The sequence below is a fragment of the Anopheles stephensi genome, chromosome X (assembly GCF_013141755.1).
Source record: "Anopheles stephensi strain Indian chromosome X, UCI_ANSTEP_V1.0, whole genome shotgun sequence".
Classification (NCBI taxonomy): domain Eukaryota; kingdom Metazoa; phylum Arthropoda; class Insecta; order Diptera; family Culicidae; genus Anopheles; species Anopheles stephensi.
This window is the reverse complement of record NC_050201.1, coordinates 7,046,776-7,074,164: the sequence shown is the minus strand read 5'-3', so window position 1 is coordinate 7,074,164 and position 27,389 is coordinate 7,046,776. Positions and strand designations below refer to the sequence as shown.

Sequence of the window (27,389 nt, the reverse complement as noted above, 5' to 3'; positions counted from 1 at the left end):
TGGTGTCCCACAGGGGTCCATTTTGGGGGCCCAATGTTGTGGAACATTATGTACGACGGTGTCCTAAACGTTGGTCTGGCAGCTGGGGCAGAAATCGAAATGATATTGTCCTGTTTGTTCCAAGTTCCACGCCAGAAACAGCAGCGGAAGCAGCAGATTTAGACGGGATTTGAACCCCCGGTCCTGGCCGTGTAAAGACTGGCGCCGTTATAACCTCTTCTAGCCTGAATTCTTGATGTCCAACCCGGGTGGATTCATGTGGAAGATTTCAAAATGCAAGAAAAAACAAACCATCCAGTCCAGTCCAAGCAAGCTTCTCACAGCTGCACCGTACGCTCAAGGCATTTACTCGCATGGGGAGGAGCCTTCACGGCAAGCAAGTGAATAAAAGGCTTAAGATTATTTTTATCCCCCCCCCCCCCCCCCCCCGGTGTTACACTTGTTCGATGAAAGGTAGCTTTAAATAGCCAGCTCCATCCATTCGATCATGGTCAACGAGGTTTCCTGAGACGATTTAAAGCTGAAGGTAATTCCATCGGTAACGCTGGTAGCGAATATGGTATTCGTTTTGCTTTTTTGGTAATTTATTATACATCACTACGCCTCGGGGCAGCTGTCGTGCCACCAGCTCACCCCATGTGTTCGTTAATAGTTCGCACGCAACTTCCGCCAGTACAGCACCAAAGGTAGTAAAGAATCGGTCCGCATAACGTTCGGATCGGTGAGGTGAAAGTTTGCCAGCCGCAACCGTTGCAGGTACCGCTCGATCGTAACCGCCGGCAGGAAGATGGGTTTGACCGGGCGGGGCACCGTCCTCAGCAAGCCCTTGGCCGTCTCGAGATGGCGAAAGGCGACGCTGGCCAAACTGTACGTTACCTCCTCTACACCCTTATCGTCCGGCCGGTTGCGCACCATCCGCTCCTGGTTGACGCCCTGCGCCATCAGCAGCTCCTGCGGGATCGGGACCGCCGTGCGGCGCGTTTGGTACGGTATCGAGCGCAGCAGGTTCACGATACCTTGCGCCTTGCCGAGATGGGATGCCGCATGATCGCAGTGCACGTTGCGCGTACCGTGCACCTCCAGCAGTAGGTACAGCACGCTCGACACCGCATGCTCGGCATAGTCCTCCAGCTGCTTCACCGTGAGAAAGTTCAAATTAGCGTTCGCCCGTGCGCTGACCAACCGCTGCAGATACATTTTCGACAGCTTGTGGTCGCCGACTGCCCGCTGCAGCTCGTGTATGACGGGATGGTCCGGTACGCCCGTACCGTCCGTTCGGTACAGGCTTGTGACTGTGTTTTCCCAAAACTTGAGCGGCATCACACCGACATTGCCGGCGGACACCTTTTCGCTCACCTTCGCTACCTCCACGTTAAACGCACGCACCGCGAACGCACTGCGCCGCTGTGGATTCCTTAGCAGTAGCGTGCAGAGGAAATTTTCCTTATCATGATTCCTGCAAAACAGCGAGAGAGAGAGAGAGAGAGAGAGAGAGAGAAAACACACACACTTTTCAATTGGGAAAATGCTAACCGGAATGCTACCGGTACCGGCTTCTTTACCTCACAAGGTTTAGGCAAACGTTCTGTGACGCGGCATCGTTGGAAGCGTATCGTTTAAGCGCACCGCAGCATGCAGCTTTAAAGGTGGCGCGGTAGCAGCACAACATATTGAGGCTACTTAGAATTATTTACAGTGCACGGTTTTTACTTCGTTTATCATAGTGAAACTACTGCACACCCGGGCTACACTTTGCCCGGAGCTGTCAAATCACGGCTGGTTTGTTGTTGTTTTAGAATGAAAATAAAAACATTACCTTTTGACAGTTCGATGTTGCTGCGTTGGGCATAACGTAGTGAGGGGCAAAATGATCGTTTGGACGGAATCGATTCCGCGGCGCTCCGAATTTTGTGAAATCGATTCCGAAGAGTAGGTACAGGAATCAATGCGGGAATCGGATCCGGTGTAAAAGACTTGAAAATGTCCCCTCGCCTAGAACCTTTTGTGTTCCGCACTGTGGTCTGTTAGTTTTGTTGCACAGTTTGACTTCTGTACGGTCGACCCAAACAGCCAAAAATAAAAAATAATCGGGTAAAAGACTCGAGAAGGCCTCCACCCTGACAAAATTTGTTAGGCACTGTAGGATTTACGCCCAATTGTATGCAATCCACAGTACACGTTGCGAAAGCTTCACAGTGTGCTTTCAGTATGGTTAAAAATGGTTGAATAAAATCGAATGAATTATTGCTTTTTATCCGATTAAATCCCCGTCCCTCTATCCTGACCATTTATATTGGCTTGCAGGAGCTAGGTGGTAATTTTTGGTCACGCTAGAAGTGACGGTAAAAGACTCGAGAAGGCCCCCCCTAGAATCTTTTGTGTGCAGCACTGTGGCCTGTCATTTTTGTTGTACAGTGGGATTTCTGTATGGTCAAAACCCATTTGATGTAAACATTGTGCATTGTTCCTTAATACTGTTAATAGACAGCGAGTAGAACTTGATACAATACATTGTAACAAGTGGTTTGAGATTATGATATTCTTATGTTTCCTCCTTTGCTGAATATCAATGCAAGGTAACAAGTATTCATCGAATTACTGTTCCGTTACTGTCTGAGAACGCCGTGCATGTTTTAAGCCCGATTTTTCATCCCTAGTGTGACCGAAAATTAGTACGAAGCCCCTGTAAGCCAAAATGAATGGTAGGGTTAGCGGAGAGGGGGTTTTAATCAAATAATAACAATATTTTATTCGACTTTCTTCAACCAATTTTGACCACACTGAAAGCACACTGAAAGCTCACTGTGAAGCTCTCGCAACGTGTACTGCGGATTGCATACCTTTAGGCGTAAATCCTACAGCGCCTAACAAATTTTGTCAGGGGGGGGGGCCTTCTCGAGTCTTTTACCGAAGTGACCAATCAGGCTTACAACATACACGGTGTTCCCGGACTGTAACGGAACATTGGTTCGATGGATGCTTGATAACGGGCATAGATATATTCAGAAAAGGAGGAAAAATAAGAATAATAACATTTCAAATCACTTCTTACAATGTATATTATCTTGCTCTACTCGCTGTCCAGTAACAGTATTAGGGATCAATGCACAATGTTTATATGAAACGAGTTATGACAATATAAAAATCACACTGTGTAATAAAAATGACAGGCCACAGTGCTGCACAAAAAAGATTCTAGGGGGGGGGGGGAGGCCTTCACAAGTCTTTTACCCAAGTATCCATCGAATCGATGTTACGTTATAGTCTGAAAAAACCGGCAAGTTAGAGACCAAGTTGTCCACCCCTTGTGCGACCGAGAATACGTATATTGCCACTTTAAGCCAAAATGACGGCTCAAGATTGGGAGAAAGGGTGAGGATAGGTTTTAATTGAACAATAAGCCATCTGAAATCGGTTCCCGTATTGAACCTGGAATCGGAATCGGAACCAGATAGTTCAAATTCCGAGCACCCATCACTAACACAACGGTTGATGGTCACGCGAGTTTAGAAAAAACGTTTAACATCTCAACTAATACGCAACATTGGCAGGCGTTTCATCATGATCATACAGATATCAGAACTAGTTCATATTTTTCGGAAGACTTGCTGCTTAAAACCTACAAACCTTATCACATCCGATAAAACTCTTCGTGAGCATATTTTATCGATGCGGGATCCCTTTAAAAATGTGATTATCAATGAATGCACCCATAATCTTCGCCTGTGCTTCGAATCGAACTCACAAAGCTAGCTGCTATGCGGACGGAAGTTTTTCATTTTTAAGTAGATTTTTTTGTTTATTGTTCAAACACTGCGTAATGCCTTCCGCGACAATGAACATACATGCAGATCGTGCTTACAAGTGCACAACATTTCGGGGCCTACGCATCTGTCCCATCCCCACCAGCTACCGCGGCCGGATGTCGCCTGTTCGGATCGTCCGGTTTCATGGCCGGGAAGAGCAGCACCTCCTTGATGTTGTTCGAATCGGTCAGGAACATGGTCAAGCGATCGATGCCCATACCCCAGCCGCCGGTCGGCGGCAAACCGTACTCGAGCGCGGTGCAGAAATTTTCATCCACCAGCTGTGCCTCATCGTCACCGGCAGCCTTGTCGGCGGCCTGCTGCTCGAACCGGTCCCGCTGTACGGCCGGATCGTTCAGCTCGGTGTACGCGTTGCACACCTCCTTGCGCATCACGAACAGCTCGAACCGCTCGGTCAGGCCGGTCAGGGTGCGATGGTACTTTGCCAGCGGGCTCATGATTTGCGGATGGTCGCAGATGAACGTCGGGTTGATGCACGTTTCCTCGAGGAATTCGCCCACCAGCTTGTCTAGCAAGCGGGCGGCGGTACGCGGTGGCTTACATTCCACGTCGTGCTTCACGCAGAGCGCATCCAGAAACTGGACCGCCGCGGACGTGTGCAGCTGATCCGCCGCCGGGAACTGTACCTGCAGTATCTCCTCCAGCGAGCTGATCATGGAGATGCGCTTGAACGGGGGCGTAAAATCGATTTCGTACTCCTGCCCGTCCGGCCCGTCCGGATGGTACTTGATCTTGTACGACCCGTGGATGGCGTGCACCATGCCCGACAGCAGCTTCTGCGTTATGTCGATGATGTCGTTGTAATCGGCGTACGCCATATAGAACTCGCAGGTCGTAAACTCCGGATTGTGCGTCAGATCGATACCTTCGTTGCGGAACTGGCGGCCAATCTCGTACACCCGGTCCAGCCCACCGACGGTCAGCATCTTCAGATACAGCTCGGGCGCAATGCGCAGAAACAGATCCATGTTCAGGTCGTTGTGGTGCGTAATGAACGGTTTGGCCGTGGCACCGCCCGCTATCATATTCATCATCGGCGTTTCCACCTCCAGGAAGCCCAAACTGTCGAAGAAACGTCTCACGTAGCTGATGATGAGCGCACGCGTTACGAAGATGTTGCGCACGTTGTTGTTCAGCATCAGATCGAGATACCGCTGCCGGAAGCGCGTCTCCTTATCCTTCAGCCCGTAGTGCAGGTGGGGCAGCATGTGCAGACAGGGCGACAGCAGCTTTAACCGTCTCGCCATCACGGACAGCTCGCCCTTCTTGGTCTTGCCCGGCACGCCGGTCACACCGATAATGTCACCGCGGCGCAACCGTGCCGTTTCCTCGAAGAACAGCTCCTCACTTTCGTACGTCTTTGCGTTCGCCATCACCTGCAGCTTTAAACCTTCGCCGCGCAGATCGAAGAAAATAAGCTTCACGCCCGACTCCCGGATCGCGTGCACCCGGCCGGCCACACTCAACGACACACTGTCCAGCGTTTCACCGTCCTGCAGACCGCCGTACCGTTCGATAAATTCGCCCAGCGAGCTCGTGACGGTAAACTTGTGCGGGTACGGGTGCGTCGCGGGAGTTTTCTTCAGCTCGGCCACCGCCGCACTGCGCAGCTTGAAGTACTCGTTCGGGGAGATCTCTTCCAGGTTCTCCTTGGCCGGACCGGTCGCCTTCTTTTGGTCGGAATGGTCGCCAGCCTTACCGGCGCTTTGTTCGCTTTTTGCCAGCAAGCTTTTCTCCTGCTTTTCCTTTTCCTTCGCTTCCGCCTTCAACCGGCGTTTCAGCTCACTAGGTGCACGGGCGGGGTGAGGATGGGTGGCAGACATGGGCAGTAGAGGAAGCGGTAAAAGAGGGAAAAGAAAAGTAGGGAAGACGTTAGTTTACCACCTATTACAGCATTTCACCCAGCCACACCAGCATGGTCAAGTACATTTTCGTTCGCTTCGATTTCCATCGCACCGTGGTGGCCGTTGTGCCCAGGAGCGTTTGCACGGCGGACGGCAGCATTGGAACCGTCGTCCTGTGGAGCGGTTTCCATGCCGACACCGTACGTCTTGCCAGTGCCAACAGCATGGTTTTGTTTTTGCGGCTACTTCCTGAACGATTTTTCTTTTGACACGCTGCACGCTACGCTACCACGAACAACCGCACATCCACGTCGAACGGTGCACACATGTGTCCGGACTGCAGCGAGAAACGAACGGAACAGATTGGTGTCTGCGGATTAAACAATACACTTACTTCTTGGACAGCTTTCCATCTCCCTTCTTTGCGTCGGCCATGGCTTAACGAGCGGCTAGTCAAATTTACCGTGCAGGACGAGCTTCTCTTTGCTTCCGTTTTCTATATAGATGTGGCAACGAATTTACCGAACGAATGAACAAGCGAACGCCACTGCGGGAAAATAACTATCAACCATGCAGTGTGCCGGACGAACCGATTTGTATTGCTGTGTGTGTGTGTGCGTGCATGAGTATTTCTTTTATTTTTGACTCACAACCAGGTGTACAAGTCAGTGCAAGAGCGAATGGGGCAATGCTATTGCACGGTATTGCATGCTAGAGCGAGAGGGAAACTGAGCGAGCCGAATGAAAATAACCGAACTTCCTTTTTGTGGCAGGTGACGAACTTACCGTTTTTGCCGTCGAATGTGTCAACTGTGTCAAACCGTTTGACAGCGCTGTGTGAACGATGGGTACAACCACACCACAAAACCAAAAATCTCACAAATTATTTCGTAAAACTTTTCCAAGCCTCAATATTTGTGCTATTTTTAGCTAATTATAGTTGCATTAAATTTTTTTGGCTTTCCCGTAAAAATCCTAAGAAACCGTTTCTCGGAATATACCAATTTGCGAAGAAAAAGGGTTATTAAGAGAAACTATATAAACCTTGGCCGGGACGGTTTGCACAGGGTGTCTGGCTCGCTCTCGCCCGTCGAGATAGAATTTTCTGTTTGTTTAGGTGGGTGCGGGTGGTGTCTGTGGGTGATTTTGGTGCGTGCATAAGAATTTTGGAACCAACCGCGAGGGGCCATAAATAAAGAAAGGGTTCAGTGTATTTACTAAATTTTCTTCCAGCCATGAACTCGTTTCCACATTGAGCAAACGTGCTAAGTGGTGTGGATTATCGTCCTCCAGCCAGGATTTCCGCCCATTCATTTTCAAGCAGTAATATGGTGGAAATATTTATCGTTTAGGTAAAAGGATGGGAAAAAAAGAATATTTTTTCGCTTTGCCGTGTATCCTACTGCTGAAACATTTTTTTTTGTTTTGTTTTATTTTTATCCACCAGTGGTGGCGTCATCACTGTTCAGGAACCAACCAAATTGCCACCACTTCTCGAGGACCGGACAGCCTGCCGAGATGGATTTCTCCGATGCATTAAAAATGCCGATCAACAAATCGCACGCCCCAATACCGGGTGGTAGCATCGTAAACGGTGGACCAGGCGTCGGCAGTGGGCACGCGGTCGGTGCTGCAGACCAGGGCGCTGGCTATGTGACGGAAAAGCTGTACATGCTGCTGCAGCTGTACCTGCAAAACAAGGGCTGGAACCCGTCGGTTGAGCTGCTGCAGTGCTTTGCCGAGCTGAAGGACACACCGATCCTGCCGAGTGCGGCCTACCTGCAGGCGCTGGCGAGCCGCGTTGCGTTGGACAATCAGGGCCGGCTGGTGCTGCGCGAAACGGGCAAAATTGTGCTGCCGTACGAGCATTTTGCGAACGCGGTCATGCTGAAACACATGTCCGGCCCGCACGGGCTGCATCTGAGCATCGAGGCAACCGTGCGCGCGGTAATGGACTCGTACACCATCGGGCGGGACAGTTTCGGCATGGAGAAGGAATTCATCGTCGAGGTGGTACAATCCTGCCCGAGCCCGGCCTGCCGATACTACAAGGGTCAGCTTGGTGTCGGCCCGTTCATGGAACAGCCGTCGTTCGGTGGGTCGAGCGCTGGCGTTGGCGGTGGTACCGGTGGGCCACCACAACCAGCACCACCACCACCCGGCGCGCATCTCAACTCGGCGGAATATTTGTCCCATCTGCAGCAGCAGCTGGGGCAGCAGAATGTGGGCCTTTTCGAGCTCGGAGCAAACGAGCGCGATCCCTCCAAAGCGCTCATGAGTCAGGTGAAGCATGCGAAACCGACCGCTTCGCCACAGCACCAGCAGCCACACATGAGTGCGGCCATGTTTCAACAGCAGCAGCAGCAGCAGCAACAGCAAAACCGTGCTATTCTGCCTCCGAAAGCGCCACCACCGTTCGATGGTTTCAGCAATCTGTCTGCGTTCGATAAGCAGCGCATGCTGCAGCATCTCCAAGACAAGCAGAAACATTACGATGTGGCCCATATCGCACCACAGCCGCCGCCACCACCACCACACGTCGTCGGCACGGCGGGTGTGTTGGGTGCGGGTGTAATCAGCAAACAGCAACAGCAAGCCGCCAGCATGCTGCAGCAGCAACATCAACCACAGCCACATCCGGCGACCACTGCAGCGGCGCACCATCACCTGCACCATCCGCAACAGCAGCAGCAGCAGCAACAACAGCAACAATCGCAGTCGTCATCGCAACCACCACCACTACCCGTACCGCAGCAGCCCCAACCACATACCCAACCACCGACCATGGTTGGGCCGTTGATACCGCCGCCAATGATGAATCAACCACCGCAACCACCGCAGCAGCAACAGCAGCAGCAACATCAGCAACAGCTAGCGATGCAAGCCCATCTAAGCCAGCCACCGCTGCAAACGGTCAACATGGACACCGGGCACAAGCTGTCGGACTACATGCGCGGTGCGGTCGATCCGCACGAGTGTGTGTCGACCGCTAGCAGCGAGCTGCTGGCCCTGCACAACGGCGCCTGGAACCGGGAACAGGGCGGCGATGGTGGTGCCATCAGCCAGGACAAAATCATCCGTGCGTTCAGCGAGCTGATGCGCAACATTGCCAAAATGAAGACGTTCATACGGCCGAGTATGTGCAAACCGTACGGCAAACAGTCGGAGAGCCTGCAGAAGAGTAAGCCCACTCACCCCTAATGCTGCTCTTTTGCTAGGGGAAAGCTCACTGATGAAATACTGCATTGGTTTCTTCTCTTTTAGCACTGTTTGACACCATACAATTGCTGCAGATGCTGCGCAACTGTCTCCCGGCACCACACATACCGGTCTCGTCGTGGAAGGGCTCGGACGTCACCGGTAGCACCGAAACGACATTAAATTAAGCTACACTCCCGAGCCTACACATAACCACCTACGCCATAAACGTTTTTCAAGCCATAACTAACTTCAGCATAGTAGCGTAGACACACAGAAGATGCGCGTTGTAGAAGGATACTCGTCTATTTCCAAATCTATTACTCTTTCATCCTCCACTAAGCTGCGGCATGCAACGTAAGCCTAAGGTAAAATGAAGCTTAAGAAGACGCGTTAACACAGAGGGTTTAGTTATGTACACCACACGTCCGCCTAGCTGCACACGAACCTTCCTCTTCTTTCCGCTATAACCTGGTGGACCGACATTCAAATAGGAAAGAGTCTCTCTTCGGGCAGAAACCGAAGGAAAACCTAAGGCCGAAAAATGATTGTTCCCATGCCCCGGGGGATTAACGCTTGGGCTGAACACGGCTAAGCAAGCCGCTTATAATAATATTAATATTTTTTCATAATCTAGTCCTTGAAAGTCCCAATCGATTGCCAAAGAGTGTAGAACTCCCCCACCCCCAGCTTAGCAAGTAGTAACTTATGTTTTTATGCTTTAAAAAAATCCCCCCCGAGTACGAAGAGAGAACGAGGGGGCAACTAGTGTAAATTATCGATTAGATAAAGAAGAGAAGGTGGAATAGTGGATGGATTGCTTCTCGCTATCGTACGATTCGTGCAAATCGCCATCATCGTATAAAATTTATGATGTGATCATGTTTTCCAAATCTCATCCTGTCCAAATGTGCAATACCGAAACCCATTACCATACCAATCTCAGTTTTTTGATGGGGGAGGCATCTAGCGCACGCCCAAATGCTCATGTGTGATCATATACCAATAAAGTAAAATTACAATAACTTACCACTAATAACAACACATGCCGAGAGTGCGAGATACTGGTTAGCAGTAGTGATGGGCGCGCCGGTTCGGAATCACGATTCCGATCCGATCCGAAAGAACGATTCCGACCAGTTCCGGACTCGTTTTAGGTTCCGGAATCGGTTTTGATTCCGGGCTCGTTTTTGATTCCGCGCTCCTGATTCCCGTTCTGCTGCAAATGTATTGCGTTATCTCCTCTCTTCTTTATCCTTTATCCTTCTATAGAATTTTCGAGGCGGCGGGCGGGGGTTTCCTCTTCTTTTTTTACTTTCGCTTACTGTGTTTCTTTTTCCTTTCAACAGCGGCTGCTTGCTCGTCGTTGATTTTGTACATCTTCTTTTTCTATTCTTGCTCGGTAAACGTTACAAATTTTGGTAAAAGACTCGAGAAGGCCCCCCCCCCCCCCCTGACAAAATTTGTTAGGCGCTGTAGGATTTACGCCTAAAGGTATGCAATCCGCAGTACACGTTGCGAAAGCTTCACAGTATGCTTTCAGTGCGGTCAAAATTGGTTGAAGAAAATCGAATAAAATATTGTTATTATTTGATTAATATCCCCTCTCCGCTAACCCTACCATTCATTTTGGTTTACAGGAGCTTCGTACTAGTTTTCAGTCGCACTAGGGGTGAACCATCGGGCCTAAAACATTCACGGCGTTCTCGGACGGTAACGGAACATTAATTCGATGAATACTTTTTACCGGTCATAGATATTCAGGAAAGGAGGAAAAATAAGAATATCAGCATTTCAAATCACATTTTACAATGTATATTATCATGTTCTACTCGCTGTCTATTAACAGTATTAAGGAACAATGCACAATGTTTACATCAAATGGGTTTTGACCATACAGAAATTCCACTGTACAACAAAAATGACAAGCCACAGTGCTGCACACAAAAGATTCTAGGGGGGGCCTTCTCGAGTCTTTTACCCAATATTTTATTCGACTTTCTTCAACCTATTTTGACCACACACTGAAAGCTCACTGTGAAGCTCTCGCAACGTGTACTGCGGATTGCATACAATTGGGCGTAAATCCTACAGTGCCCAACAAATTTTGTCGGGGGGGAGGCCTTCTCGAATCTTTTACCGGCTTTGCACATACAGCCCCAGCAGGCCCTGCACCCTTCCCCCCCCCCCCCCTCCCGCCGGATAAATAAAACCGGAGCGCGGAATCATGACCCGGACTCGACTCCGGCAAATGGTCGGATCTGCCCATCCCTAGTTAGCAGTCAACCCTGCTGTCCGTTATCCCGGCCGTTCTGGCGGACGCATCAACGCCATCACTCCATCTCAGGTTGGGCCTACCACGGCTCCTCTGTCCGTGTGGATGGCCTAAAAGGGCTTTTGCCACCAACATCACCCTTCCGGTGCAACCTTTTTGGCTAATTGGTGTGACCGATTGAAATTCGTTATGTGTACATCTTATTTCGTTTTGTTACTGTTACTACACTTTATTGCGATTTCATTTGAATTCCAAAAAAAAACTCGAACTCTTTTTTTCCTAACCCAAAGGTTAGAAGAAATTTTAAAGGAAAAAAGGCCCTCCAAAACATTGATGGATGATATCGTGTACCCTGCCTATGATCATTTATATACGAATTTGCGTACAAGTGTCGTAAAAATTCAACCTGATTAGAAGTGAAACATTTTGCACCTTGCAAATTGAAGCTTAAACTAAAACAATAACTCCAATGATAATTTACAAATTAACAGCTACGTCTTTGTTGCAGCTTCTGCTGGCTCCGTACTCGCCTCGTCGTCAGCGGCTAGCACGCCTGGTTTCGGGGTGACTCCCTTCCGGGCCGGCAACACTTCCAGCAGCGTCTGTTGCCACTCCCTTCCCATGTGCACCTTTAGCAACACCTCAAACACCTGATTGATCGTTAGGATGGTGCGCGTTTTGATGACCAGATGTTCCGCCAATGGTAACCGAGCATGCCGTATACCGTGCAGCTGCGCTAGCTGATAGCAGTGGCCTTTGTGCTGGTTGTGATCCACCAAACCACCGATCACGTACACACAGCCGTCCTCGAGCCGGTCCAGCACCTGGTCCGATTCGCTGGTCAGATACACCAGCGAGGACGGTTGGAACAGTTGCATAAAGTGCTCGTTGCTAAACCGCACGTCCCAGTGCCGGTAGCCATCGTTCCGGGCAAGATGTCGTTCGACCGCACCGCCCTGCTCGATGCCAACGAAGTGCAGCGGAACCGGGCGCTCGGACCGGCGGTTCAGCGTGTAGATACGCAGCAGCTGCTTCACACATTTCGCCACATCCTTGTCGATCATCATGCGGTCGAAGCTAAGATCGACGACGATGTCGATCTTGGCATCGTTGTAGCTAACTTTCCGTCGCTTCAGCTCCTTCCGGCTCGGCCCTTTACGTACCGGCAGTCCTTGCTGTAGCGCTTCGATACGCTTTGCCTTCATCTTTTCCTTCTCCTTCTGACGTTTTTCCTTTTTCCTCTGTTCCCATTTTTCTAGCTTGAGCAGCTTCTTGCGCTGCCGCTTGGAAAGCTCCGGTGCGGCGTTTGTTTGATTAGCTTCCGAGACGGGCTGTAATCCAGTGCGATCTTTACCGTCATCCAGCACGGGCGAGGAACTGGTGGTAATCGAGCCGAGCTCATCGTTGGGACCTTTCACTTCCGGCGTCGGTATGATGGTGTTCGATTGGCTGGTTGTTTCTTCCACTTTCGTATCATCGTGTGCAGTATCTTCCATAGCTTCTATTGCGTGGTTTACCGGTTCCTGAGCGAAATGATGTCTGTTGGTTCTAAGGAACTTTTCTTTTAGTCCACGATTGCCTGTATGTCTGTTTCACTGTACGAGATTGATTGTTAGGCTACGCGATGTTCCCTTCTATGATGTCATCTGGTGAGTGGAGATCCATCCATCCTTACAAACTCTACAATTGTACTAAACAGACTGTAATACTATTAACAACGAATGCAAATGAACATTTCGTAAAGTACGGTCGACGTTACCTTGTCTCTAACCTAGGCACGAGGTTTACGAACACGGAGACCGTCGATGACTTATGCAGATGTAAACAGACGGAAATATTCCCGGAGCGCAAAATTAGTCACAACGGGGTCAGAAGACGGTTGTTTTGACCGTCAGAAAGACTGTCTTGCGGAGTCGAAACACAAACAGCTAATCGGCTAAAGTCTGAAATAGATAAAAATTCGCCTTCTAAATACATACACCTTGGTCCGATCGAGAAATCACGGCTAAAGTCTGAATAGATGCCTCCCCCACTCACGGCACTCACTTTTCGCTACTGAGTTACCTAAAAGGGTATATTTTTCAGACTTTTTACTGTAAGTATTTATTTACTTATTATTAATTTATTATTTTTAATTATTATAAATAATTATTACAACGATTTCTCACATTTTTGCTAAACTTTTACCTAACTTTAAGGTAACTCAGTAGCGAAAAGTGAGTGCCGTGAGTGGGGGGGGGGGGGCATCTATTCAGACTTTAGCCGAAATCGCTATTCCGACACCTCCTCAAGGTATATGGATATAGAAGGTAGAGTTGTTTAGAGCAAATTGACATTTCTCGACCTGACATAACAGTTCCGAGGTGATCGAGGGGAAGGGTATTGAGAAGAGTGATGGCAGCGTCGGAGGAGGCGCCGGTGGTGGTATCGCTTGCGATTTTTTGACGAAAAATGCAACCAAATATCGTCAATCTTCTGTGGAACAACATTTGATATGCGAAGATGACCCATAAATTAGCGATATTGCTCAAGGGATTGAGAATCGAGGCTGTTTGTTCATGTTTGTTGCCCATACCATATGTTTTTGAAAACAAACTCTGACATAACTCGACTAAAATGTCGCCCTGTCAAATCGATAAAAATCCACCTTCTAAATACATACACCTTGCACCCAAGGTATGTAGATATAGAAGGTAGAGTTGTTTAGAGCAAATTGACATTTCTCGACCTGACATAACAGTTCCGTGGTGATCAAGGGGAAGGGTATTGAGAAGAGTGACGGCAGCATCGGAGGAGGCGCCGGTGGTGGTATCGCTTGCGATTTTTTGACGAAAAATGCAACCAAATATCGTCAATCGTCTGTGGGACAACACTTAATATGCGAAGATGACCCATAAATTAGCGAAATTGCTCAAAGGACTGAGAATCGAGGCTGTTTGTTCATGTTGGTAGCCCCATACCATATGATTTTGTAAACAAACTCTGACATAACTCGACTAAAATGTCGCCCTGTCAAATCGATAAAAATCCACCTTCTAAATACATACACCTTGCTTGCACCTCCTCTCAGCTCACTTTGGGTGCATGTCAAAGGCCATCTGTCAAAACAGAAAACAGAATAACAGAAAATGTTAATTGGGCCATTGATAATCAAAAATACATTGCTATCCCGCGTTTGTGCTATAGTTTACTTGACAAGTGGATCGAGACCGAAACAATAGCAAATTCTTGGACGCTCGCGGTCGCTTTGTTTTGTTTTGTTTCGTTTCTTTTTGTGCCGGTACATTTTATTTCACGCCTTTTGAAAACTTTTCCTATCAGGTAAGTATGATTTGCTCTGCTATATGGAAATGCAGTGCTGTACGCGCAGAAAGTAGAGTGTTAATATTCCTTTACAACTGGTTCACTTTTACAGTGCCTACTTTATCAAAGCTGGAGCGTTCGGAAGGACAAGCTTTCCGCGAAAAAGCATCATGGCAGCGAATCGCAACGTTTCGTCGTATGTAGAAATTGATGGCAGGCAGAACGTGAATATGCAGCCCGATTCGGAAAACGAAGCCAACAATGGAGAAGGTATGCACGAGAAGCGGCTAGCTTTGAGCGACACATCCGTTCATCCGATACTTTTATTGTTTTGTTTCCTCCAATCAGACACGGATGACGCAAGCGAAACGGAGCTACTGTCCAGAATGAACAATCAGCCCAGCGTTGACGAACGGATGGAAATCCGAGAGCAGATGTACCGGGAAAAGCGTGCGTATCTGTTCGGTCAGCTGGAACTTTGCAAGCAGCGCAAACATCCGGAGTATCTGAAGATTGTGGATCGCCTGGAAAACGAGCTGAACGATCGTTTGCTGCTGAACGAGGTCGAACGCGACTATCTGCTAGCGTGTGCCGAGCGTGAGTGCATCCTGGAGAAGGCAGCCGCAGAAAAGGAGTACGAGGAAAAGAAGGCAGAGCTAATAGAAAATTTGATTGCCGATCTGGAGGACCAGAAGAAAACCATCGAGCAAGAGTTCGCCACGATGGAGCTAACTGGTGACTCGATTGACGTGAAGCCAAAGGTAACGCGAAAGTTGCGCCGACGGCCGAACGAGCCCCTGCCGGTGCCGGAAAAGCGCCGCAAGCCCGCTACAAACCATCTAACCTTTTTGCTGGACGACAAAGAGATAGAATACGATCTGAAGCTAATTGCACGTAGCAAACCAACCTCAGCCAACCGTGCCACACAGCATGCAACGAACGAGGGCGCTAGTGGAAGCAGCAGCACCAGTACGACAGTTACCGCTCACAATCGGAGCAGTGGTGCCATCAACTCTGTATCGAATGTATCCGACCACAATGGTACCCCTCAAGACGGCTACGGTAGTGGAGCGGCTTCTACCGTAAGTGTATGGATGCGCGAAGCCCGCTTTGTGATTCGCTTTTAATTTGGTTCTTTTTCGTTTCCCCCGCTTCAGGGACCGGTTGCGAGCGGTCAATCATACCAGCAGCCATCGCTGACGGATACACGAATCGAGGACGGTAAGCTGTGGTATGAACGGCGATGGTTTCACCGTGGTCAACCGGTACACGTCGAGGGTCGGGATATCTCTCGCTTCTCGGCCAACATCTCTGCCATCGGAATCGAGGCAATCTGCGTGAAAAAGACGTCCGACGGGCAGAAGGTGCGCATCTGCCTCTCGCATTTGCGCCGGGGCAAAGTGTCGATCAAGCGTCGAGCGAATTAGTGGTTTGTTGCGAATTTGTTGCTGCATTGACTATTCCTTCTTCTTCGTGTCCGTCGTATTACACGTTCGGCATTTATTCTTAATTCATTATGGTTTATATTGCTAGTATCGCGGTATCGACCAGATACAGCAGATCCGATGCGTTAGATAAGATTATTTAACGGTTGTTTTAGGCATCCAAAGCATCCTGAATATAATACAAATTGCGAGTAGTGAGCTATTATTAGTGTGAGCTAGCGGGGTGAGAATACACGACTGTAATAACAAAAGGCTGAATGCGTTGGCTTTCGAAGCTCCGCAGGAATGTTATGCCCTTCCGCCGGAAGGATCGATTATACAGCTATGGGTTATTCCATTCCACCTATTGTTAGCCATTAGACGTGGCAGGCCAAGATTATTCCATGAAAATAATAAACAAACGCAATCGTTTATTAAAATAATGCTTTAAATCGTTCCAAAACAAGCTATTATAACTTAATTGCTTCTTAAATCACCATTTGTTATTACTCTCGGCTATGCTAATGATACGATTAGGTGTAGTGAAGCATTTCATGCCGATGCGAAAGAAGGCCAAAGCATCTAGCTAAACTGAAGCAAATTAGTTGTATAATCTTTTAATTTATTCGATTCTGCTACAATTAACTGCTCCCAATTGGAAAGATATTAAAATAAAAAAAATGTACATAAACCATACAACCGGAGCCTTTACTAATTCGGAAATCAAGAATTATGTTTAAACTACTAGTGTGCTGTAAGTTTAAACAAGTACAACAATACCATCCAATGTACAATTTACATTCTAAGGTAAATTTTCTTCGCAAAGTGCTGTTCTCGTCAGATCGCTTCATGAAAAACGATTTAAAATGGGTCGGAAAAATATCTTCTTCAAGTAGATTAATTTGTCCGCCTTTGGACGAAGATGTATAAAAACAATTTTAATCAGATCGCACGCGTTTTATGTTGGAATAGTACGGAGTACAAAAATTATAAAATGTAGGTTTTGAAAAACTAAACGTAAACAAAAAATATAAATGTAATTTCATAGGATTATATATTCACCTTGGGCATAATCAGCCATCGGGTGGGAGCTGTCAAATTTGACAGCGACTCCAAATTTTGAACCGATATTCGAGAATAAACTGCCATTTTACACGCACAGCCATTACCATACGCAGCAAGTGGTTGCCGTGCTAGCGTCTGTGAGTTAATGAATGTAGTGAAAATTGTTATAAGTGTAGTTAAACAGCAATGGACGAAAGCCAGTCAAGCGAACACAAGGAAGCGTATTGGCGTCGAGTAATTCTTAAATGGGTAATTTGATGCGTGCAAAACTTTTTGTTGATTTGTGTGTATTCTTCGGAAAGCCCCTCGATCAAGCCCTAGCCCCAGCAAATTCTATCTGTTCGGTTTTGCATCCGTATGCTGCGGCGTCTTTTTATACTCAGAAGCGTACCCCACTTCATATTAACGTCTTTCAGCATCTCAGATTCATATAAACATTGTTAGCGGTCCACCTAGCCCCTATGGTTGTTTGGTTAACCTTTCTGATTGATTCTACTCCTTTTTGTTCATTAAACTCGAAGGTGAAATGTGCTGATCTCGCCACCAGCTACGATAGCATCGATTTAGACACCTGCTATACCAACTTCCGATGCAAAATCAATGTGTACTGTGATGTACACGAAAGCACCGTTGCCGAGTTCCTGCGGGCACAGTTTCCGGACTTTGAGCTGGAGCTAAACAAGGAGAACGGAATACCGAAATGTGATGCTGTGTATGTATTTTCGTTGATGCTGTACTTTTCTTGCATCCGGCACCCGATTCCATACTTTCAAAACATTGGCAAGGAGTTCGATGTAGCGTACCAACAGAGCATGAAAGCGTTTCTAAACTCTTTCGTTTCGAAAGACGGCAATCAAATCGTCATCAACCGTTCGTTCCTGGACAAGGCATTTCAGAATGCCAAACCATTTGCAAACGTTTTAAACGACGAATCCTGCAATCGAAGTGTTCTTAGCCAGCAGATGATCACGAGCACACCGATCGGAAAGCATGAAATAAAGAAACCATCACCATCGACGCCGAAAAGTGTAGCGCTTGAGTGGAAGCTGAAAAATCTCAACGCATTGCTCGAAGCTGCTCAAAGCGAAAACATTAGCCAGGACAGAGAAATAGAGCGTTTGCTGCAACATGTTAAGGAGCTGCAGGAGGAGAAGAAAATGTATCAGGCGAAAATCAACATTTTACAGCTTAACGAAACGTGTGCATGTGGGAACGACTTGACAAACCTACCAAACCCCTCCAGTCGAATTACAGAACAGCTCCAAAAGCAGCTCGAATCAAAGGATAGCGTTATCGAGCAGCTGCAGGAGGAACTCAGCAAGCTGAAGGAAAGCATCAGCACGGAAATGGAACGATACATGACAATGAAAAAACAGTATGGGATGCTGCAAGAGGATAATCAGCGCATGAAGCTCGCCGCAGAAGAATTGAAGGAAGAAATAACCATGAAAGAAACCTGCAATCAAAATCTGTTTGAAATCGTTAAAGATTTACGACGCTTTATCAGCGAAAATCATGTGCAAGGCGCAGGACTGATGGAATCGCTGGAGAGTACGTTCGAGTTTTTGGACCAATCTTTTAAAAATATGGCATCCGATGACAGCCAAGGTTACGATTCGGAGAACTTGGCGTCGACAGTGGTAGACATTAAATTGAAGGAGAAGGAACATGAACTCGAAGCAATGACCAAGAAAACGCAAGAGTTAGAACACGACCTGCAGGCTATGACAGAGGATCTCAATCGGCAGCTGGAGAGAGATAAGACTCTTATAAAGGATCTTAGCTGCCAGATGGAATTGCAGAAACAAATAAACCTAGAGCTGAGTCAGAAAACTGTAGAGCTTCGTCAAGCGTTGGCTGAAGCGGAGAAAGACAAATCCCAGCTCACCGAAGACCTAGAGAAGAATAAGGCTAGCGTAAAGGATCTGAGTAGTCAGCTGGCTGAGTTGGACCAGAAAACCGCTGAGCTTCAACAAGCGTTGGCAAATACAGAAAGGGGAAAATTATTGCTAGCAGACGATATTGAGGAGTTTAAGGCTAAGATCAAGGAGCTGCAAAGTCAGTTGGAAGAAAAAGTACGCGTCCAGATCGAGCTTAATGAGAAAAATATAGGACTGCTACAGGCGTTGGCTGAATCAGAGAAAGGCAAATCACAGCTTTTGGATGATCTCGGCAAGGAAAAATCCAAAACAGCGGACCTGAATCGTCGCCTGGAACAAGTGGAAAAAACCAAGGCTTTCCACGAACAGTCCTACGCAAATGTGAGCGACGAAATGGTTAAGCAGATTTCTGCACTGCAACTGCACCTAGACCAGGAGAAGGAAAAATCGGACGAGATTAATTGTCAGTATGTACAGGTCCGCCGACAAGCAGATGATCTGGACAAGCAGTGTACAAAGCTGATGCAGAAGCTAGCCGAGGACCAGAACGAAATAGCGAATCTTCAGCAGCAACTTGCAGCGAAACACGCAAAACTGAACGAACTGTGTGCGCTGCACGAGGAGAAGGAAAAATCGGCCCGCCAACAAGCAGATGATCTGGACAAGCAGTGTACAAAGCTAAGGCAGAAGCTAACCGAGGGCCAGAACGAAATAGCGAATCTTCAGCAGCAACTTGCAGCGAAAGATGCAAAACTGAACGAACTGTGTGCGCTGCACGAGGAGAAGGAAAAATCGGCCCGCCAACAAGCAGATGATCTGGACAAGCAGTGTACAAAGCTAAGGCAGAAGCTAACCGAGGGCCAGAACGAAATAGCGAATCTTCAGCAGCAACTTGCAGCGAAACACGCAAAACTGAACGAACTGTGTGCGCTGCACGAGGAGAAGGAAAAATCGGCCCGCCAACAAGCAGATGATCTGGACAAGCAGTGTACAAAGCTAAGGCAGAAGCTAACCGAGGGCCAGAACGAAATAGCGAATCTTCAGCAGCAACTTGCAGCGAAACACGCAAAACTGAACGAACTGTGTGCGCTGCACGAGGAGAAGGAAAAATCGGCCCGCCAACAAGCAGATGATCTGGACAAGCAGTGTACAAAGCTGAGGCAGAAGCTAGCCGAGGACCAGAACGAAATAGCGAATCTTCAGCAGCAACTTGCAGCGAAAGATGCAAAACTGAACGAACTGCGTGCGCTGCACGAGGAGAAGGAAAAATCGGACGAGATTAATTGTCAGTATGTACAGGTCCGCCGACAAGCAGATGATCTGGACAAGCAGTGTACAAAGCTAAGGCAGAAGCTAACCGAGGGCCAGAACGAAATAGCGAATCTTCAGCAGCAACTTGCAGCGAAAGATGCAAAACTGAACGAACTGTGTGCGCTGCACGAGGAGAAGGAAAAATCGGCCCGCCAACAAGCAGATGATCTGGACAAGCAGTGTACAAAGCTAAGGCAGAAGCTAACCGAGGGCCAGAACGAAATAGCGAATCTTCAGCAGCAACTTGCAGCGAAAGACGCAAAACTGAACGAACTGTGTGCGCTGCACGAGGAGAAGGAAAAATCGGACGAGTATGTACAGGCCCGCCAACAAGCAGATGATCTGGATAAGCAGTGTACAAAGCTGAGGCAGAAGCTAGCCGAGGACCAGAACGAAATAGCGAATCTTCAGCAGCAACTTGCAGCGAAAGATGCAAAGCTGAACGAACTGTGTACGCTGCACGAGGAGAAGGAAAAATCGGCCCGCCAACAAGCAGATGATCTGGACAAGCAGTGTACAAAGCTGAGGCAGAAGCTAGCCGAGGACCAGAACGAAATAGCGAATCTTCAGCAGCAACTTGCAGCGAAAGATGCAAAACTGAACAAACTGCGTGCGCTGCACGAGGAGAAGGAAAAATCGGCCCGCCAACAAGCAGATGATCTGGACAAGCAGTGTACAAAGCTGATGCAGAAGCTAGCCGAGGACCAGAACGAAATAGCGAATCTTCAGCAGCAACTTGCAGCGAAAGATGCAAAACTGAACGAACTGTGTGCGCTGCACGAGAAGGAAAAATCGGACGAGATTAATTGTCAGTATGTACAGGCCCGCCAACAAGCAGATGATCTGGACAAGCAGTGTACAAAGCTGAGGCAGAAGCTAGCCGAGGACCAGCACGAAATAGCGAATCTTCAGCAGCAACTTGCAGCGAAAGATGCAAAGCTGAACGAACTGTGTGCGCTGCACGAGGAGAAGGAAAAATCGGACGAGTATGTACAGGCCCGCCGACAAGCAGATGATCTCGATGAGCAGTGTACAAAGCTGATGCAGAAGCTAGCCGAGGACCAGAACGAAATAGCGAATCTTCAGCAGCAACTTGCAGCGAAAGATGCAAAGCTGAACGAACTGTGTGCGCTGCACGAGGAGAAGGAAAAATCGGACGAGTATGTACAGGCCCGCCAACAAGCAGATGATCTGGATAAGCAGTGTACAAAGCTGAGGCAGAAGCTAGCCGAGGACCAGAACGAAATAGCGAATCTTCAGCAGCAACTTGCAGCGAAAGATGCAAAACTGAACGAACTGTGTGCGCTGCACGAGAAGGAAAAATCGGACGAGATTAATTGTCAGTATGTACAGGCCCGCCAACAAGCAGATGATCTGGACAAGCAGTGTACAAAGCTGAGGCAGAAGCTAGCCGAGGACCAGCACGAAATAGCGAATCTTCAGCAGCAACTTGCAGCGAAAGACGCAAAACTGAACGAACTGTGTGCGCTGCACGAGGAGAAGGTGAAGCAGTTGGAGAAGTCGTGCAAGGATGGCGAAATATTTGCGATGAAGCTGTTCAGAGCACGGCATGCGTTGACGGAGAAGGAAGAATTGTGGGCACAAGAGCGGTCGACCATGGCGAAGGTGATGGAGGAAAAGTTACGAGATGCAAGAATCGAGCACGATAGCAAGATGGCGAAGATGAAGGACAGAATGGTGAGTATTGCTTGTTGTGCGTTAATGTGTTGCTCTGTTTGGTTGTTTGTTATCCATCATAGCCTGACACCGGACACTTTAGTAGGCAAGCAGACGTTTAGTAGTAGCAAAATCGGTGGCATTAACTGGCGTGATCCAGTGACATGTTTCGTAACGCCACAAGTCTTTCACACGACAGGACTCTCGGTATCATATCCCCATCCGGACGGCACACAGGACTGTGACAAACCGAGCTTACGTACGGGGTTGGGGCGGGCGCTCCGGTTCGGAATCACGATTCCGATCCGATCCAGCATATAAATGAGTCCGATCCGATCCGAAAGAACGATTCCGGTTCCAGTTCCGGACTCGTTTTTGATTCCGGAATCGTTTTGATGCCGGACTCGTTTTTGATTCCGCAGTAAGCGGAAGTAAAAAAATAGAAGAGGAAACCCCCGCCGCCTCCAAAATTCCAACCCCCCCCCCCCCTCAACCCCCTGGGAAAAAACCGGAGCGCGGAATCATGATCCGGACTCGGATCCGATCCGGCAAATGGTCGGATCTGCCCATCCCTAAGTACGGGGTTAAATTGAGCCAAAGAAGTGGCAGACCAAAGACTTTCTTCGATTGTAATGCCATAGCAGAACACAATTCAATATTCCTTCCGGCGGCTCTTGCAATCTAATGTGAAGACCGCATTAAAGAAACAGACTGGACGTCACCGTGTACCTTCGCACTCCCATCCACCGCATTCGCTCATTCCGCCTCCTCCTAGCACCTTTATATACGTAACACTGGAATCTACGCCACGGCATGTGTGTCCGTGGCTGAGATGTGACCGCCCACACTGACACTCCTTTTGTCTAATTACAGCCTTCAGGTGCGTTCTGGCAGAATGTCATCTTAGTGACGTGCATTAGCGTGGCTTTGCTCGTACCATTCTTTCGGCATTTCCAAATCGTACGGAAGTACAGCAATCTGCCGTACTATTAGAAGCGAACGAAAGGAAACGAATGGGTGAAGGAAAGCAATGGAACGACGTGGTGTTAGTGTGCAGGACACACCTGTCCCGGGACGGGTGCTTCCGAAACATCGTGAAACCACTGAGGATGTTGTTTTGTCGTTACTAGGTCTCTAGTTTAAGTTATTTCGGGGGGTTTTTTGGATTTTTATGTAGGTCGCTTGCTTTGTTGCAATTTAAATAAAATATGACACGTTTGCTTGACATTTATTTATTTTTTTCCCACTGGTCATATAAGTTTTCCTATTACCAACTGGCATTCCAAACAGGCTTTGCGTTATGCTTCTTTTGTCGGTGGACCTATTGACTTGAGGGGCCGGTCCGGTGGCCTATACACGGCAGGATCGGGGTTCAAATCCCATCCGGACCGCCATATAAATCAGTACAACAGTTTCAAAGTCTAGCTATAGCAAAGTTGACGATAAAGATGACTTGAAAATCAACTCCAAATTTTGCGTACACATTCACTCGGTGGTAGCAAATCTACTAATGAACAAACCAACAAACTATAATGCAATACCGCCTAGCGCTTTCGTTTTGATCCTGGCTACCACTGTTTGCAACCATTTTAGGTAGAGCTACACAAGGAAGGTAAAACCAAGCTCGAAAGCGACGTTCAGGGGTTGCTGTTAACGGTTGACGGCTACAAAAGGAAGGTATGTGTATAGGTAAAGATGGGGGAGTTTTTTTCGCGTTTGCAATCGATTAAAACTTTCGCACTGTGTATTAGGTGGAAAACTTGGAAGTACGGTGCGCTAAGTTGCAGCAACAGCTGGCCGAGATGAACGAGCGCAATCTGGAGGTGCGCAAAGAGAATCAGCTGTTGCAGATCAGGATCAAGTCCATGGACGAGTTTGGCAACGACCGAAAGTCGGTGTTGCTATCATCTCAGGCGAACCTGCGTAAGTGTGTGTGTGTGTTTTTGGAGCCATAATATAGAATAATTCGCTCCTAATATCTTATTTTTCTTCCAATTCTACGCAGGCAACAATTTCAAGATGGAGGATGAGGAGGGCGAACTGTTTAACAATATGTATCTGGCCGATTTAAAAAGTGGACGCTGCGTGTCACCTGGCGGCCCCTCCACTTCCAATGGCGGTGTGAACCGGTTCTTCGAACTTTCGCAACGCAATTCGATGGTTTTGCCACACCTACGCACCAACTATGTGGCGCTCGAACCCGACTGTGACCCACCGCAGGATGATACGCGGGTAAGCATTATTTAGCATATCCGGTCCCGGCTCGCCAAGAAACTCACCCACCCAGCCTTACGGTGTTTTTTGTTTTTGGTTGCTGTAGGAAAACATGTCGACCACATTCGACGACAGTTCGACAGGGCTGATTTCACGCCGGAAGGTTAGTGGGATCACGTCCTACAAGCGTCCCGGTCCGCCAACGCCCAGCAAGCGTGCCGGCCGACTTTCGCTAACCGGCGCACTATCGGTCAACGGTGGGGGCGAGGTACAGTACAAGGAGGTTTTGCGGGACGCGAACGCGAATGTGGCCGTTACTAGTGGTGGTGGTGGTGGTGCTGCTACTGCTGGTATCGTCGGATCCGCAGCGGATTCGGCGGCACGTACCAGACGAACGAAAACGCCCGGCAAGTTTAAGCAGATGATCAGTTCGTCCAGCCTGCTGAACAACTTTCAGCGTGACGAGGTAAATAAGCAAACATTCTTTCCGTACTATATCTGAGAAAATCTACCATGTTGAACAACAAATGAAAATCCGTGGAAGGAAAGGAGGGGGGGGGGGAAACATTTAAAATTTCATATAAAGTAGCGAACCCTAGCTGGCTAGGCTCTAGCCCGCCCCCCTTCTTCAAGTATTAGTGCATCATCCGTGTAGTTTGAGTGTGTGTAATCTATACGTGTGTGCGTGTGTGTTTCAGCCCGTATCGTAGTGTTTTTGGTATGGCCCACAAGGAGTAGAATAGGCCCACAAGTTGCATGGAACACACTCGCACGCAAGCTTTCGTGGAAGTGCACTGTGGAATGAGAGCATGACGTGATAGGACAAAATGAATTAATTTAAACTCACAGTTAAGTTGTGTATAGAAAGTATGTAAAGCATTTTCATTTGGCGCGGCAAAATGTTGTTATAGTTATTATATAATTTTCCACAAATTTTTAGATAAAATTATGAATAGTTGACTTTTTTTTTATTAAGTCAAGTACACAATTTATTTTTATTAAAGTTAAAAGTTAACATTTTATCTAGTTTTTGTACCATTTTAGCAAGTTTATAAACTATTTAGTCAGAATATGCTTACATAAATTTAAAAACATTTTTTTTAATATCAAAAATGATACAAATATGGATCAGTAATGTTTAAAAATTCTAATTAAACTTATTAAAATCATTGAAAAAGCTATTAAAAACTGATGAGTGTCTAGTGAATATTTTAACAAACTTTCATGACTGTAATTTATAATAATTTTTTATATATATTTTTTTAACATAATTAACGGTTATTTTAAATTTTACTTGTTTGTCCTAAATACTCATGCACCCATTTCACCGTGAAGTTTCACACAACTTGCGCCTACAGCTGGGCCCCGCACAACTTGTGGGCCTCTTCTACTCCCCTTAGCCGTGGTATGTAATTCCACTGTTGGAAAATGTGTTTTTTATTTGTGTGTGCCTGCATGCGTATCTTTTGAATCTTCGTCCAACCATGCGGACACCGCGGACACAGATGACTTCGAACCGATTACTAATGGCAGTTTAGACATTTCGCACTATTTTTGAATAATTAAGGATAACGCTTCCACGCTGCCTATGGGTACCGCATACCAGCAACGGTGTGTGGTGGATAGCACGCCCCAAGCAATACCGTCCAACACGCTCCTACGCTTAAATGTTGTTACAAACCAGAAACGGTTGCAACGCGAACTTTTGTTCGATTCCAATCGATGCTTGAGCGAAAGCGTGCCCCCGGTGAACGAACGGACGACCGTACCGTTGGGTACCATATTGGAATGTCCGTTGGCCAAGGAAGAGCAGGAGCAGGTGTTTGCCGACTGTAATGCACTGGGCGGAAGCATAGCGGTTCCACCGGGAACTGCGATACGGACGACAACGGACAGCTACTCCTTCTCCTCTTCCCGGACGATCCCATCTACCGTGCTAGACATGACTGCTGCTGCCAGCACAACGACTACGACTGTAACCGATACCAGCTTCCAGCATCCGTACGGTTGCAGCCGGTACAATATACTGCGCAAGCAAGAGCTGAGACGCGAAAAGCGTCGCCAGCTGTACGACAGGACGCGTAAATTAGTGCCCAAAGGCAAACACTGTGCATCGGTTGCCATATCAATCGGTTCGCCCAATGTGGACGTTCAGCACGGTAAGGACGGTAACGTGACAACCAACCAATACGAGGACGCCAGTCTGTACTATGGGTTTACCAGTGTTGACATGGAGGATAGTGCCATTCCAACGGTCAACTACCCATTGACGCTCTCTACGAGCAACCGTGCCGGTACCGGCACCATACCACTGTTTCTTCTATTCGCGGCTTTGATCGGCATGCTAGCTCAGCTCATGCTCTGCCTCGGTGATCTGGATTCCAATACGTTACTCCGAGCGAACGGGAGTTAGAACCACCGGGTACACTGGATCTCGGTGGGTTTAGTCCTATGGGGAGGAAGGGGTTTGGTGCTACATGGGATATTCAACCACATTTATTTATTTATCCTTAGTGATCCCTTTTCTGCGATACGATAGTGAAAGTAGGATGTGTTAATTTAGTTTTAGTTTTTTATTTTTGTATGCACGTTCATATACTGTGCCAGTTTTAGGAGACTGAGTCGTGGCGGTTGTTTCGTTTGCGCTAGAGAGAGAGAGAGAGAGAAAAAAGTATTATTGCTTGACTTTGATTTGAAAATTTAGCCCTCGAACGAACGGCGTTGAAAGTGTAGTAACGTTTGCCAACCAATAAATAGTTTATTTTAAGCGAAACGAGACGTACGGTCGAATGTTCCACCATATCTCTATTTCGATTTGTTAACATTTTTTCAGAACACCTCCCCACGGCGACGGCTCAGCTGGTTTAACAAGGGCAAAAAGTTTTAGTAGCGTGGGGAACAAGAGAATAGCGAGAGAGATCTCCACAACCACGGGTGCAATTGTTTGTCGTCGTCGTCGTCGTCCTCCCACCTTCACACCGCCGAGGAGCGATGGTTACAATAGTTTTTTAAATGTATTTGAATAAATATCGCGACATTTCATCTCGATAGCGCGATTTTCCTAAACCCAACCTATTCTGCCGTGTGGGACACACACCATTCGCCTCCGGGAGTCTTCTGTGTGTCTTTGTTTTTTCAAGAGCGGCTCAGCTCGAAAACCTCAAGAGGTCTTGGACTGCCATTACTGGGCTTGCTTGACTTAGTTTACCGGTAGCTGCATAGATGGGATTCGATATTTGGTCCTGCCTTCTGATTATTTGTCTAGTGAGCCGACCGCTTTTTAATCCAATAATTTGAATATTTTTGTCCGCTTTGTCCTTTATAATTACTAGGCTGTCAGGAAAAGCCCATTACAACATTACAACAGTAGC

At 47.7% G+C, this 27,389-nt stretch overlaps 6 protein-coding genes across 26 annotated transcripts; 3 read left to right on the top strand and 3 right to left on the bottom strand.

Moving 5' to 3' along the window:
* Positions 1-539: 539 nt before the first annotated feature.
* On the bottom strand, positions 540-1,805 carry LOC118517316 (NADH dehydrogenase (ubiquinone) complex I, assembly factor 6 homolog). Its single transcript, XM_036063299.1, has 2 exons — positions 1,563-1,805; positions 540-1,456 (listed from the first exon to the last, which is right to left on the bottom strand). The coding sequence occupies exons 1-2, from the start codon at positions 1,667-1,669 to the stop codon at positions 646-648; spliced, it is 918 nt and encodes a 305-aa protein (XP_035919192.1). The 5' UTR covers positions 1,670-1,805; the 3' UTR covers positions 540-645.
* Positions 1,806-3,771: 1,966 nt separating this feature from the next.
* Positions 3,772-6,437, bottom strand: LOC118517286 (lysine--tRNA ligase). 3 transcript variants are annotated; one of them, XM_036063267.1, is made up of 3 exons: positions 6,135-6,366; positions 5,755-6,008; positions 3,772-5,612 (listed from the first exon to the last, which is right to left on the bottom strand). In XM_036063267.1, the coding sequence occupies exons 2-3, from the start codon at positions 5,895-5,897 to the stop codon at positions 3,884-3,886; spliced, it is 1,872 nt and encodes a 623-aa protein (XP_035919160.1). In that variant the 5' UTR covers positions 5,898-6,008; positions 6,135-6,366; the 3' UTR covers positions 3,772-3,883. The 3 variants fall into 3 exon arrangements, with proteins under 3 accessions (XP_035919160.1, XP_035919176.1, XP_035919168.1); XM_036063275.1 differs by having other exon boundaries at positions 3,780-5,612; positions 5,755-6,041; XM_036063283.1 differs by lacking the exon at positions 5,755-6,008 and having other exon boundaries at positions 6,066-6,437.
* Positions 6,438-6,709: 272 nt separating this feature from the next.
* Positions 6,710-9,898, top strand: LOC118517268 (YLP motif-containing protein 1-like). The gene is made up of 4 exons (XM_036063245.1): positions 6,710-6,820; positions 6,905-7,023; positions 7,119-8,852; positions 8,936-9,898. The coding sequence occupies exons 3-4, from the start codon at positions 7,190-7,192 to the stop codon at positions 9,055-9,057; spliced, it is 1,785 nt and encodes a 594-aa protein (XP_035919138.1). The 5' UTR covers positions 6,710-6,820; positions 6,905-7,023; positions 7,119-7,189; the 3' UTR covers positions 9,058-9,898.
* A 1,449-nt stretch (positions 9,899-11,347) lies between these two features.
* LOC118517278 (tRNA methyltransferase 10 homolog A) lies at positions 11,348-13,042 on the bottom strand. Its single transcript, XM_036063254.1, has 2 exons — positions 12,904-13,042; positions 11,348-12,844 (listed from the first exon to the last, which is right to left on the bottom strand). Exon 2 carries the CDS (start codon positions 12,638-12,640, stop codon positions 11,636-11,638), a length of 1,005 nt encoding a protein of 334 aa, XP_035919147.1. The 5' UTR covers positions 12,641-12,844; positions 12,904-13,042; the 3' UTR covers positions 11,348-11,635.
* Positions 13,043-14,301: 1,259 nt separating this feature from the next.
* LOC118517257 (sin3 histone deacetylase corepressor complex component SDS3-like) lies at positions 14,302-16,314 on the top strand. Its single transcript, XM_036063234.1, has 4 exons — positions 14,302-14,465; positions 14,560-14,717; positions 14,796-15,529; positions 15,605-16,314. Exons 2-4 carry the CDS (start codon positions 14,618-14,620, stop codon positions 15,872-15,874), a joined length of 1,104 nt encoding a protein of 367 aa, XP_035919127.1. The 5' UTR covers positions 14,302-14,465; positions 14,560-14,617; the 3' UTR covers positions 15,875-16,314.
* A 705-nt stretch (positions 16,315-17,019) lies between these two features.
* LOC118517158 (putative leucine-rich repeat-containing protein DDB_G0290503) lies at positions 17,020-27,089 on the top strand. Of its 19 annotated transcripts, none has more exons than XM_036063189.1 (8): positions 17,020-17,185; positions 17,458-19,272; positions 20,095-21,825; positions 23,398-23,481; positions 23,556-23,727; positions 23,810-24,036; positions 24,125-24,484; positions 25,586-26,809. In XM_036063189.1, the coding sequence occupies exons 1-8, from the start codon at positions 17,123-17,125 to the stop codon at positions 26,429-26,431; spliced, it is 5,298 nt and encodes a 1,765-aa protein (XP_035919082.1). In that variant the 5' UTR covers positions 17,020-17,122; the 3' UTR covers positions 26,432-26,809. The 19 variants fall into 19 exon arrangements, with proteins under 19 accessions (XP_035919082.1, XP_035918955.1, XP_035919046.1 ...); XM_036063062.1 differs by having other exon boundaries at positions 17,458-19,309; positions 19,469-21,825; XM_036063153.1 differs by having other exon boundaries at positions 17,458-19,340; positions 19,977-21,825.
* Positions 27,090-27,389: the final 300 nt, after the last annotated feature.

Bases quoted from the DNA above. Each gene is read 5' to 3' on its own strand.
- LOC118517286 (XM_036063267.1), bottom strand. From the start codon at position 5,897: ATGCTGTTGGCACTGGCAAGACGTACGGTGTCGGCATGGAAACCGCTC. The intron at 5,613-5,754 runs GTACTTGACCAT...CCGTGCACCTAG, and splicing joins AAATCGAAGCGAACGAAAAT to TGAGCTGAAACGCCGGTTGA.
- LOC118517278 (XM_036063254.1), bottom strand. From the start codon at position 12,640: ATGGAAGATACTGCACACGATGATACGAAAGTGGAAGAAACAACCAGC.
- LOC118517268 (XM_036063245.1), top strand. From the start codon at position 7,190: ATGGATTTCTCCGATGCATTAAAAATGCCGATCAACAAATCGCACGCC. The intron at 8,853-8,935 runs GTAAGCCCACTC...CTTCTCTTTTAG, and splicing joins GTCGGAGAGCCTGCAGAAGA to CACTGTTTGACACCATACAA.
- LOC118517158 (XM_036063036.1), top strand. From the start codon at position 17,123: ATGGACGAAAGCCAGTCAAGCGAACACAAGGAAGCGTATTGGCGTCGA. The intron at 17,186-17,457 runs GTAATTTGATGC...TTAAACTCGAAG, and splicing joins GTCGAGTAATTCTTAAATGG to GTGAAATGTGCTGATCTCGC. The intron at 23,482-23,555 runs GTATGTGTATAG...ACTGTGTATTAG, and splicing joins TTGACGGCTACAAAAGGAAG to GTGGAAAACTTGGAAGTACG.
- LOC118517316 (XM_036063299.1), bottom strand. From the start codon at position 1,669: ATGTTGTGCTGCTACCGCGCCACCTTTAAAGCTGCATGCTGCGGTGCG. The intron at 1,457-1,562 runs GTAAAGAAGCCG...GCTGTTTTGCAG, and splicing joins GTTTGCCTAAACCTTGTGAG to GAATCATGATAAGGAAAATT.
- LOC118517257 (XM_036063234.1), top strand. From the start codon at position 14,618: ATGGCAGCGAATCGCAACGTTTCGTCGTATGTAGAAATTGATGGCAGG. The intron at 14,718-14,795 runs GTATGCACGAGA...TCCTCCAATCAG, and splicing joins CGAAGCCAACAATGGAGAAG to ACACGGATGACGCAAGCGAA. The intron at 15,530-15,604 runs GTAAGTGTATGG...CCCCCGCTTCAG, and splicing joins GTAGTGGAGCGGCTTCTACC to GGACCGGTTGCGAGCGGTCA.